We start from the raw sequence: 13,711 nt of genomic DNA, 5'->3' as shown, positions 1-13,711 counted from the left end.
GCATCGTTGTCCAATATTAAATGTAATATTGATACGTGTGGCTGCACAATTAGTATGATTTTGATATTCAGCTACTAAAGGAAAGCTGGAAAAACAGGAACCAAGTATAGAAGAGAGTGCATTAGGCAGTATAGAACAGAATGAACGAGGCATGGCAGGATCCAAAGTACACTAAAAAAGAAGAATGAAAAAAGCGTATCCAACCTTCTCTTTTCTCCCAGTAGTCGCTTGACGCATCTCTCTCTCTCTCTCTCTCTCTCTCTCTCTCTCTCTCTCTCTCTCTCTCTCTCTCTTGCCATATAAGCATACAGCACGCACACGTCAAAGTTGGGATGAGGGGGGCTCGAGACTCGAAATGGCATCGATAAAAGCCAACAGCAGCAGCACACATCATAAAAAACTTCAAGACGAATGGCTTTTGCTACTTTCTTCGAGGCGCTGATGAAAAACCTACCGGCGATTTATATGCATGGCAATTTGTCGCCGCGCTTTGATATCATCCGAGAGAGTCTCCTTTACTTTGCCGGAAATGGAGGTGCTTTCATATATCGGTATTATTCAGTTCATTTTTTTATCGTCGTTGTCTCTTGTCAAGAACGTGCGTGTAACCTACTCGTCGATGTTGTACTGAGAGAACGGCTGTTCTTTCTTTATTTTTTTCTTGAATCGCCGCGCGCGAAGGGGATTTGTGAGAGTTGTCGGGGAATACTAATGACGCGAATAAGTATGCTGTCAATGCCGCTACTTGCTTAAGCCTTACGGTTATATTCGTGTAACAAGATGTAATGATTATTCGACGCAGGTATTTCATGTATAACGCGTAATGAGCACACTTTTTACCACTGCGTGCGCATTCTGACTAATTGTCCGTGGTGCAATTTTATTTCTTGTCTAACGTGTGGTTTGGAGCAATAACTACGTTTCACAATCGGACGATATTTGAGAACAATTAAAAAATGATTCACTTATAACTCGTCTAAGATTTTTCTGTTAGAAACTTACAAATTATGAGCCTTCTACTTTTTGATATGGTACAATGCTGGCAATGAGTGATTTTCGAAAATTCAATCACAATCTAAGGTTGATCGCTTGAAAGAGTGTAATATTTAAAGATGAAATTCAAAAGCCATCAAATGAATCAGCATTTTAAGAAGCTTAATAGATGGTACCTATGTAGCGCCGGGGCAACTGTCAAAAGCCATGACAATGGACAATGAAAGTAATGAAGATTATTACCCGAGGCTCTTCATGAGATCTCAGCCTACGCAGTTCCTGATTCATATTACTCACCACATGGCCGATTTGAGAATTACATTCTTCAATACATACTGTAATATATTTTCAAGCAATATTCAATTTGTTTTAACTATTGTTCTCTTTTATTGATGACATCGAAAGATCCAAGTTTATTTTCCTGAATACATTTTACTCGTACATTGCAAAAGCATGCCATATATGGAAATAAAAAAAAGAACTGTTTTATTTGCAAACATTAAAAAACTCTTAATTGAAGCTTTATCCAGAAATTGAATTCCGAACCGAGTCCTAAACTTCAAACAACTACATTGAGATTCGTGAACGAACACAAAGGAATGCGATGCAGGACGATTAGTTCGTCCAAGAAGCTATTTAGCCGTCTGCCATTCGTAATTAGCTCTACGATGGACAAACGGGAAAAAACGACAAAAGAAAAGAGCAAAGAAGAAACCGAAGAGAAAAGCAAAGGCTTAAATTTCGATGACGTGATTCAAGCGAGGGAGCGTGCTTGCGAGCATACGCAAGATTGAAGAAGATTGAGAGCAATCAAGACTGAAGTGAAACGCGTCTCGCTCAAAGCTGTAAGCGTGGCCCGCACCATCAACGGACACTATATACATTGATTTCGAATGGGTTATATACGAATGCCGGAGTAATTGACGGGTGGCTTCTGCCGAGCCGCCTGTTTGTCTTATTCATTTATATTCATAATAGGTCTCTTCGATTGAACCAATTTCTTTTTTTCAGTTGCCTTTGTTTGACTCGGGGATCGATGAACGTTTTATTCGAAACTTTTGTTTGATGTTAAGGATTTAGTCTTCACATTATTATAGATTCGTACGAAACAGATTTGACAATTTAAGTCAATTAAAATCATTATTCTAATGATAATAATTGTGAATAATAGTTTGTATTAAGTAAAAATTGAATACAAAAAGCTTAATCAATCTTATTTATAAAAATAAAAATATTAAAGTTGAAAGAAGCTCTTTATTCAAAATAAATCTTGATAGATACATCCAGGAAAGTTAAGTGAAATCATGTGTGAATATAAATCTCTCAAATCATCCATATTATTACACGAAGAAATTACATACGCGGGATCTACTCTCGACAATAAAATTCGCACACCACACGTAAATCTCAATGTTAACATATGTGTAGAGATACTCGCACTCGGACCTTACGGCATCTCGCGCTTTCTCGGAACATTGACCGAGACGTCAGTATCTAATGGGTACGTGTAGGTGTTTGGACTCTCGGGTTGCCGAGAACGGCTCGACGTGCGATCCATCATGCGTCTGTACGACTTTTTTATCTCCTTCCTTCTTTAGTGTGTTGCAAGCACTCGCATCGCAAGAAGAAATATCATTCATTTCTATTTTAACAAAGCGTTATTTTCTTGAGGTTGTTTTTTTCATCTACAAACACATTACATTGTATTTTTTCATCTAATGTGTGATGAATTTACAAAACTATTTGAAGTTCCAAAAACCGAACAAAAAAAAATAAATATAGAAAAGAATGAAATTAATCAGCAGTTGCAATTATGTTGACTGAATTGAATAAAGTATACGTAAATACTATTTAAAAAATCAACGATAAGTAAAAGTAGGGCAAAAAATAATTTTCAAGTTGATGATCAAAATTTAGAATAAGATTAATGTTTTAAATAAACTACTACTTAAGTAAAATAATAAAATAGATATTCACAAAAAAACGAAAGAAAAGAGAGAAAAATCAATATTTTTAAAAAGCAATTGGTATACAGAACGTTCGAAAAAAAAGTTATAAGTACAACGAAATTAGAAATAAGTTACTAAGAATAAATAATTATCTTATTAAAAAGATTAAAGCGATTGAAATGAAAAATAAAATAAGATTTACGCGAGAGATAGGCGCAGATGCTTCAACTAATTGTTCAGTAAAAATTCAGACATTATTTTTATAATAAACTTGATTGTGAAGAGAAATAGTATAAGAGATTTTCTTTCATCTCAAAATTTATATTACTTTTTTTACTATTAATTTATACTATCGAGATATATTATAAACTCATTTTTTAATGTGAACTTTGAATTTGAACTTATATAGTATTTTTATTGGCATGAAATCATGAGGTTTTTGATAGTTAGCACCATCTTATAATGTGGATGCTAAGTACGTTATATTCAATCGGTAAATAATTCATTAAACTTATCATCTAGTGATAAGATTACATAAGAGGACGGTCATAACAATAAAGATGCCTATTTTACCTACTACGAGTTCAAGTTTTCTCCAAAACGAACCAATTTTTCGCATTTTCTGAAGCTAACCGCTCTCTATGTCTCTAAATAAAAGCACCAGTCCAATTTTCTTAAACATAAATTTGTCTATTGTTAAACAGTTTTAAAACTGATGCAAGTGTAGTGGGAATACATGTCATACATTTTTACAAGTTATATGATGAACAATATAGAAAATTTAATGTTCATGAAATCTTTGGCAAATGCTTATAAGTGGAGGAACAAAGAGTGGACAATTTCGAAAAATTCGACAAATGGGTTCGTTTTGACAAGATTTGAAAAAACTCTTGGTGGATAAATTAATTGGGAATCTTTGTCGGTAACTTGAAATATAATAAATAATATTATTTATTATTATCAGAACATGTGCAATTCGTAGATTTATTGAATAAATTGTAATATTTTTTATTTATTCGAAAAATTTAAAATATTTAAAATTCACTTATTCGTGAACATGAATTTCTCAAATAAAATAAGCCATTTCAATAATAGTTTACTAATTTAAATAAGGTTTTAGAAAATGTATACAATACTCATACTATTAACAATTAAAATCAGTCGTCAACGGCCATATCAGGCTGAATAAACCGGTTCTCGTCCGATCACCGAAGTTAAACAGCGTTGAGCGCGGTTAGTACTTGGATGGGTGACCGCTTAGGAACCCCGCGTACCGTTGATAATTTTTTTATTTTGCTTTTATACAAATAATCATGGTATAATTTCGTTATTTGATCTTTTTAACTGATTCCAATGAACTTATTGCGAAAATGAAACCTGGAATGTTATTTATAATAATATAGAACCGAAATCATTAGTCACTTATAATCACAGCAGTGTTACGAGTACATGAAACAGCATACAAGCATACAGAGATATAGACACTTTATTATTAATTTTTGTATAGATAATCCTACTTTTTGTGAAAATACTATTACAATATTAATTATCCATACTAAATTCGAACAAGGTATAACTTCAAAATTATATAAATGCCAAGTGATAACACTCATAAAGAAAGCGACCGAAAGCATTTATTTTAATTATTTATAAAAATTAAATAAACTTTTAACTATAACCAAAACTTCCGCATTTACGCAATTAAAATTCTACGTGAATTGTGCTAGAGTAAATGCATGCACAAAGTGTTATAAAGAAAGAACTTCAAAATTATAAAAATGTTAGGTGCTTAGGCACGTGCAGAAAAATACAAAACTGTGACATCAAGAAAAAATAACTTTCCAAACTTGTCATTAATTCAGATGCAATTATCTAGCAAAATCTTTGTTAAAATTATAACCAGAACATTTAGATATAAGAGCACGAACATTTTTAAAATATTCTTATAAAAATAAAAAAGTTAAAGCAAAAAAAGAAAATTATTAAGGATCGTCGAAACAATGATTCTTTCATGACGCTGGATACTTACGTAAATGCACTTTAGTATATAACATAATTGTTACATCTTAACAAACATTTCGTATGTTATCTGTTACTTTCAGCTAGTAAATAAACCGGTCGATCACATTGATTCTAATTGAATCCATTCACATGTATTCATTGCACTTATAAGCCTTAAGCACTATGTAGAAATAATTCAATAACACTACACAATTCATTAGCAATACAAAAGTTGTTAAAAAATTTTTTCAAAAAACTGTTCCAAACTGAAATAAAAAATGAAATATTGAAAAAGAAAATACATTTATTATTCCATTCATAGAGTAGAAATTTATTCAAAAATTGAATATACAATACACATTTTCTGCATCATAAATTGACTTCTAATGGAATGTTAAACAGCTTTTCTACGTTGCTTTCTTTCAGGATCTTACACAATAAGAGAATATCTATATGCTCAATATTATACAATTTTGGCAAATATCAGCAAAAAAATTTCATTACCAATTTTAATTTGATAAAAGACAGTGTATTTTTGAAAAAATAAACAAACCGACATTTTATACATAGGTCATTTTCAATCAAATACTTAAATTTCAATAAGAGACAATTAGAACGATCTAACAATTATTACTGATAATGTACAATTTTTTAAATAAATTATTGAGTATTGATTATATTTACCAATGTGCACTGCACGTATAATCTATAATAAATTCTTACTTATCTATATATTCTTTATAAACTTGAAAATATACTTTTTATTCAATATTATACATGGTTGAATCAAATCCAAATCAAATTCAATTTTAAGAGTGTGTTTAAATACATATTTTCTTTAAAACATTATTTATTTAAATTATTAAAAAAATTATTTGACTTAAATTAACAACGTATGTATACTCATGTTTTCTTCAGTAGTAGGAATAACTAAAGATATAAAAATTTATATCATAGTTTTTTAAACCTGCAAATATATCTACCGATGACAATACGTTTGAACGGAAGTAAAGTGTTCAAATTCTTAGATACATTATTGCATCTCACCAACAAACATAGATGTTAATAAGTTTTTTCATTCGTTGCTCTTACGTTTCGCTTCCCTTTATGAAATGGAGTATTCTTATTACTTTATATAAATAATATCCATAGTATGATCACTATTTCAAAAGCTATGACTTAAGTAAATCAGAGTATTTTTGTAAACATCACTCAAATAGTTCAATTCAAGATACGATATTTTGACTACCTTTGACTAAATAATTAGAGGTAGTGCGTAACAGATTTATAATTGTTATAAATATAATATTCGATTATTAATTTAACACTACATACACGATACTAACAATTTATAAATTACAAAATAAGAGCAAACGAAAAAAATAAGATATCGAGTAGAAATAAAACCACATAAAGTAGCATCTAAATCGAACGCGAAGTAATGCAGAAGACCTTCACCTAATCTAGTTTTAAACACCGGATAGCAACATATTCGAAGTATGATCGACATTATTCTTATCGGCGATTAGTTACGTAATAATCTTTTTAGTAATAATCATGTGCATGATAACGTGTGTGTATAATTGTGATTTTTAAATACGAAGTAGTTCATACTTTTTTATACTATGTAGAGTAATCATAGAAAAAATAGATATCCTATTTACATAAATGATGTACACAATATTACTTGTTGCACATTGTTATTGCACAATGATGGATGTTGATAACTTTCCATCTAGATTTCAATAAAAATACGGATTTTTCCTTATAAAAATACCAAGATCCTATAAATGTTATAAAATTAAATATTTCGAATTCTTTTCGATATTACATTTTCCTTCACCACTTAGATTAGCTAACATATTATTTAATAAATCTTGCATATTAGAATCAGTTAAAAAAATAAAAATATTTTTTTTCTTAATATATCTCATTAAAATTTTGTTTATGTGTAATAATATCTTTTTATCTGTGCAATTTTTATATATTAACAATTTATTTTCAACAAATAAGGAATTTAATAACTCACTAATTAAATTAGCGTTTCAAAATTTACTATTAAGATCTTGTTTGAATATGTTTTTAGTTTCTTACAATCTATTGGCAGTTTTTGGCACGTCTTCAAAAATTGATATTATTCATGTATATTCATCGTTATTATTATAACAGTATACAATTGAATCGTAATCAATAATTTTTGAATTCCCGTTGAGATAATCGATGGACTCGATATTAATACGCATTTATCTTTCGCAAAGCAATCTCAAGTAGAATACAACAAACAACTAGAAAATAAAGGATTTCCAAATATATACAAAAAGTTATCTTATCCTCCGTTCGCCTCTCATGATCAATAATAAAAAATCACATTCACATAGCAGTCTTCCATCGCTTTACTCGTTATACAATGCATTATTCCCAGATACATCAATTTCAGGGCAGGTGAGATGAGCCAACCTCTTGGCACGTCGATATTTCACCTCGATAACGCAAAATGCGACAGTACCTAAGACGAGAAACACGATAAGTATTCCAAGTTGACCATGCAGACCTATCCATCCAGTATACGCGAAGCTAATAGCCGCAGCGACTGATTGGCAAAACTTGAAGAGCGCAAATGCCGATGAACTTTCTGTTGAATACAACACTCCTAAAAGACTGTAGACTTGTGTATTGAAGCATGCATCGCCAAAACCAAGTGTCAAACTGCCAACCATTGCCAGACCGGGCGAAGGGGTTATCACACCAATATCGCTCGTTTTCTGCGGAGAGAAATTATACACAGACAGTTATACGACTTTCTATCACGATATATCAGAGCAGGTATGAGGTCAAAACCGGTTCGGCAGAAATTAGTTTTCTCGAGACGAACTTTCAAGCCAGAGAAAAATATGCACTTTCGTTTACTCGTAGAATTGTTTTTTTTTTTTATCTTTTATTATTCAGAGGTTTATTTTGCATGAGACCTCGGATAAGATCGTTTGAACTATCTTGTTTCCAGTACAAGTATTACGAGATGCGCACATAATAAAAAAAAAAGAACTTATTCCGAGATTATTTAAAGCTCTTTGTATGTCAAGATGTTTTTTTTTATTTTTTGACAAGTTGCTATAAAATTTCACAAATATAACAGGGTCGGCAAGTTTTGCGCTGTATATGTGGATTAAGTATTCAAACGTGATATGAATTTTTTGAAATCATCTACTTTTTTTTCCTTTAGAATAATTGAATGCGTTTTTATACTTACACCAAAGGGTGCCGCATTCGGCAGGTTGAGGACGGCAGCGATAAAGGCAAAGGCGTGAACTGCGAAACCTATGGATACTACCGGCCATCCTGAGCAGCCACCACACTTGGATGCAAGCATTCCGAAGACAGCACCACCGACAACTTCGCCGATACCAACACAGATACCAGATAGTCCAAGGAGACTGTTGCGATTTGGACCCATGCTTTCAGTGAAGCTGATACTGGACGAATATACAGACGAGAAAAAGGTGAGAGAGAGTCCGGTATAGATAAAAGTTAGACTAAGCATAAGCATCCTGGTGGTAAAGAAAAGTTTAATGGCATCCGTCAATGCGTGCCAGGCAGCCAGCAAAGGTTTCTCTTTAGGACTTTCGGGGATGCGCAATTCCTTGTCGTTGCTTGAGACGCCTTCAGCTGGTCCCATGTTTTGATTTTGCGGTGGACGTTTCATCGTCAATAGTAAGCACAAGCCAACAATAGACACGCTAGTGAGAACTTTGAATGTCAAATTTCTCCTGTCAGCATTGATTTGATCGTCGGTGAAAACAAAGTAGACGAAAATATTTCCGATGAAGAGGGACGACTGGAAAATTGCCCAAAACAGTCCAGAATTTCTGGACATCGTCTCTTCATTGCTGTTGACTGTCAGGAATGTACCTTGACCTGTCCATACTAAAGCACCACCGACTCCTACGATTACCGATGCTATATAAAGGAACTCCGTTCGAGGAAATAGGAAACTTGCGATAAATAGCACGTAGCATGCGGAGCCTACTACGACGCTCGTTCGTGGTCCAGTCATCGAAATGAAAGACGGTGCTAGCCAATTGCATAATGCGAATACTCCATAGATTATGGCTAGACTTACGTAACCGTCTCCCTTGAAATTGGGATCATCCTTTCCTATACTCTCGAGTACCGCTTTCTACAAACAAAATATTCATTTCGTAAATTTTTAATTGGAAAACAATTAGTAGTTAATAATTAGATTAAGACAAACCAGAAATTCCATAAATTTTCGTTCATATTAATACTTGTGACACTAAAAGCTCTAGTGGAATATTTCAACTTTATCGTTAAGTAATGAAATACTGAATAATTATTTTACGATAAGTTTAAATAAACACGTTATTGACAACCATACATTTTTTCATAAATAAGTGAAAAATATTTTTTTTATTTATGAAAAGTTTTATAATAATAAAATTAATTTTTGCGAAAAATAATTTGTTTACGAACGGCATTTATGCAAATTAGCGTAATCAAAATTCAGCAAGCTAACGTAATAGATAGAAAGTTAATTGACTTGATACAAAATAACATACATTATCCAATATCACGGAAACATGCGCAACTTAAAAACTAAAAACTTTATTATTAGACTTGAGGGGTGTTGACTTTGCAATATAACGTCAATATTAATAGACAATAAAAGACTAATGATATTAATCGTGTTGGAATGTTCGTGTATTTAATACATGCTAGTGTCGATATTAATTTTGGTTTCCTGACAGTTTTCTAAAAAAGCCGAAAAGTTGTGACAAGTTATCTGCATAGTATGTGAGAGAATAAGGTTTCTGCAACTGATATTGAGGACAAATCATAAAACCTAAAGCTCCAAACACTTATAATTTGTCAATCTAGAGTTAACGGTAGTTCGTTCATTGAAATAAAATTATACTTTCTGATTTTATATTAAATAAATAATTAAACTCATTAATCTATAAATCTATTGCAATAAATTCGTTTAATCATACTGCACTGTTAAGATTGTTTATAATTTAAAAGAAACAAATTGTGATAAGATATAATTTGACCGATAGAGTAGACTAGTCAAGAATACACTTTTTCTATTCTATTCGATAATTTTATTAATTAATATCAAGTTAAATTATTTATTAACAACGTAAAAAAATATAAAATTTCTGTGTTTAACATGCATAAGGAGATAAAGTATTAAAAATATGTATGTTGAAACTTTAGAATGGGTACAAAGAATATTATTTTAGCAGAAAAAAATTCTCATGTGTTAGTCTATGATAAGAGTTAGCAGACAATTAATAACAATACTCTAACAAAGTATATCGCAAGTCTTATCATTTGAAAGTTGAGCAATGCTTCTCGAGATACTTTTGCGAATAACAATAGAGTCTGAGGATATTTAAATAAAAATTATATTCATTTTAGATATTTTTGAATTTACGCTAAAATTGGATATAAATATTACTAACTTACAGTTTAAACAATCTCTTATATCTTACTTAGATTTAAAAATTTTGCACCTAAAAATTATCGTTGCTTGTTTTACTTAATCTATTGTTCAAAAGCAGACTTTTCTTTTTCAGTTACACTGAAAAAAGCTTTTAAAAAAATTATATTAAGCTCTTATTATCATGTGCATTTTTTCATGATTATAATCTGCACCGAGAAAAATAACGGTACTCAAAAATAGAAAATAATTTAAAAAATATTTAAATAACTATACTTTTTTCGGCAACTATTTTTTACTGTCATAGGCGAAAACTATATTTGATTATATTGGTATAGTTGAAACGATTTTTCGCTATTATATTTAATGAGTCGAAGTATGTTTTTTTCTCGTGTAAAATTAAAATTCGAAATAAGAATAAATTAATGAAATTTTCAAACATTATGAAAAGACCGATAAATTTAGTTTTTCTTTCTTTATATAAAATTCTTATCAACATTTTTTTTACACAAAGATTACATATTAATTTATCAGTGTCCTGTTACTTTCTCGCCATTTGGCATGACAATATCCGGAATTGATAAAAAAAATAGAGGATACCAGTGTCCATACTTAGATCGTTTTCGAAATGTTCCTCACGTATAGTTGACTAGTCGAAGTAAGGTAACTGAATTCAAGATGAGGTCGAAAACTGATTATATGATTTATTCTTTAAACGTTTATTGTATATATCGCAATTTTTATTTAAATGATTATTGTATTTATAATCACACATATTTTAGATTATCAATACACGATAGCACTTAATTAGCAAATGAAATAAACATAAAAAAAGATTGATGCAAGTGATAGATTTTTTGTTAATTATAAAAAAACATAAATAACAATGTTGTTAGTTTCCACAGTCGATTTTGTTGGAAAAGTTGCAATTTCAAATGTTGATTTTAAAAAAGCTTTGATAAACAATTGACAATTCATATTTAACAATGTACACGACAATCTCATCGCCTGGAAGTATTTATAGTTGGAATAAGGAAAAATCGATATATCGATCCGGAAAATTACAACCTCGTTAATTCTGCAAAATCTTTTCATACGCGAGAGAGAGCGAGACGAAGTCAATTATCTTGGTTTCTAGTTGCAAAATGCTGAAGCGAATTACAATGTAGTTCAACTAGCTACAAAGCCTAGTGAACTCTGATTTTAGCTGACTTTAAAAATGAAGTTTTAGTTCTATGTAACATGCAATGCTTATTTTTTTAAATCATATAGAATAACAATTTTAAAACAAAACTGTTTGACAGTGGTTTAAAGCACACTGTACAAAACAGATATCAATAACCAACAAAATTCTGTACAACTATTGACAAAGTTGCATTAAAAAAGCATGTCTTTTCGTTTTTGCTTTTATAATAATTGATAAGTTTTTTTGAGTAATACAGACTTCTTGTTCAATAAAACATACTATAACTACGCTTACTACTATATTTTAACAGTATCGTTTTTGGTTTCCTGATGTTAGTAACATTTCTATCGATCACGAGTTTACCAACTAAAAAGCCTTGTTACTAACGACTACATCAATTAATTCATCAATAATGCAAGTAATGAACTACACTAAGTGATATATAATACTTATCACGTAACTTCCTCATTGTATCCTTAGCGCTTTAACCAAAGAAATTCACGATAAAAAAAGGAAACAAAAGCTGAGAAATAAAAATAATATCAATAATAATGCATCACAAAGTAAAAGTCGAAACCAAAGCGATGCACCATTCACTTTGTGCATTCCATTGCAGCCGCGCGCAACGCAAACAAACTAACCTAAACTCCACTTCATGCGCGGCAATAACATACGGGTGAGCATGTTAAACGCGGAAACAAAACAAAAGTTACCTGGATGTTGCCCATCGTTTGGAAAGCAGTGAACACGAGCATCATGCCCCAGCTGAGGATCATAACGTTGAGGAATCCTCTGTCAACATGCATCTTAAGGCAAGGCGAACGAAATGGAATTAATAAAATGGAAAAAAAACTCAGCAAGCCATGAAAACCCAAAGCCGCTGTAGATCCTGTTACGCCTCCTTATAATAAGTAATACTGGCTTGTCAATCAAGATATATATAAACACCGCCGTAAATATCGCACGCGAACGTGTCTATGACGAAGCGCGTACATCGGGCTGACTGTCGGCGCAGACGCTTTGCTTCTGCGAGTATGTATTCTGATCTCTGCGTACTCTCTATCTCTCTCGTAGCCATTACGGAAGGGGAACACCGACTACCTATGCAGTGTGTGTGACGTATGATGAGCGCGTGTTGGTGAGCGAGAGTGTCGGACGCTCTTGTTACCTATCTGCTTGCCCTTTTGTGAAAGTTTCAATCATCCGTCTGTATTCAAAGCGTAAGATCACGACCATTCGCTTGTTAAATAAGGAAATGAACTATTTGTTAGCTTATCTGATCATGTTTTCTTAACATGTCTTTTCTTTTCTACCAACTACACTTTCATAACGTGAATCTATGTTTGCGCAAGTTTTTCAGGTCGTATTAACTTCCTAAAGAGTAACGAGAACTTTTCCACGAGAAGTTTTTAAAATGTCATCGCAGTCAAGGTGTCGTCAATTTTTTACATTCTTGTATTGTGTTCCACTATTGATGTAGATTTTTATCAGGAAATCAATCAACTCTAATCACAATCCGATCACTTGAGATTGCCATTTGTCTCTTCTTCGCACGTAATACTTTCGAGTTACTTTTCAAACAAAAGCTCAAACACATTTCCATTGGATACATGTTTTTCACAGCTTCAAATGCAACGCACAAATATTACTGTTAAACATTATTCAATAAGAAAATATCCATTCTTAACAGTAATTTTTCTTAGGAATTCAAAACAATATTCTCGGATTCTTTCTGAATTAATCCTAACGAAAAACAAGTTTTCGCTGAAATATTTCGTAAGACAGTCCTATAAATTATATAGCTACAATTTCATCATCTGCAGACATGAATCCCAATCAGTCAGTTAGTTTGCACATTGATAATTTTAACATATATTACATTGCGAATATCGATGTTACTCATTGAATAAACTGGCGATACGAAAAAATATTATTCAATATCTTTCCGTCGTTATTTTCCTAGTGTGCTATTAAGAACAATATGTAAAGTACGTAAAAACACAGCTTCTACTGCTTAAGGAAAGTATTACAAATCAGGTAGTATTTAAAATCGAAAGAAATAATAAACTCTTGCACGTGAATATACTCGAAAGACTTAGCAGCATTCGCGTAATTGATGAAATA

At 31.6% G+C, this 13,711-nt stretch overlaps 1 protein-coding gene and 1 pseudogene across 1 annotated transcript; one reads left to right on the top strand and one right to left on the bottom strand.

Annotated features, from left to right (window-relative positions):
* The first annotated feature begins 4,105 nt into the window (after positions 1–4,105).
* LOC131667698 (5S ribosomal RNA) lies at positions 4,106–4,224 on the top strand (annotated as a pseudogene).
* Positions 4,225–5,282: 1,058 nt separating this feature from the next.
* Positions 5,283–12,592, bottom strand: LOC131667644 (UNC93-like protein MFSD11). Its single transcript, XM_058941208.1, has 3 exons — positions 12,301–12,592; positions 8,191–9,117; positions 5,283–7,705 (listed from the first exon to the last, which is right to left on the bottom strand). The coding sequence occupies exons 1-3, from the start codon at positions 12,391–12,393 to the stop codon at positions 7,337–7,339; spliced, it is 1,389 nt and encodes a 462-aa protein (XP_058797191.1). The 5' UTR covers positions 12,394–12,592; the 3' UTR covers positions 5,283–7,336.
* Positions 12,593–13,711: the final 1,119 nt, after the last annotated feature.

Source organism: Phymastichus coffea, unplaced genomic scaffold, assembly GCF_024137745.1.
Source record: "Phymastichus coffea isolate CEN01 unplaced genomic scaffold, Cenicafe_Pcof_1.1 PCOF00069, whole genome shotgun sequence".
In the NCBI taxonomy this organism is placed as follows: Eukaryota; Metazoa; Arthropoda; class Insecta; order Hymenoptera; family Eulophidae; genus Phymastichus; species Phymastichus coffea.
The sequence above is the reverse complement of the archived record's forward strand: the minus strand, read 5'-3'. Positions and strand labels throughout refer to the sequence as shown.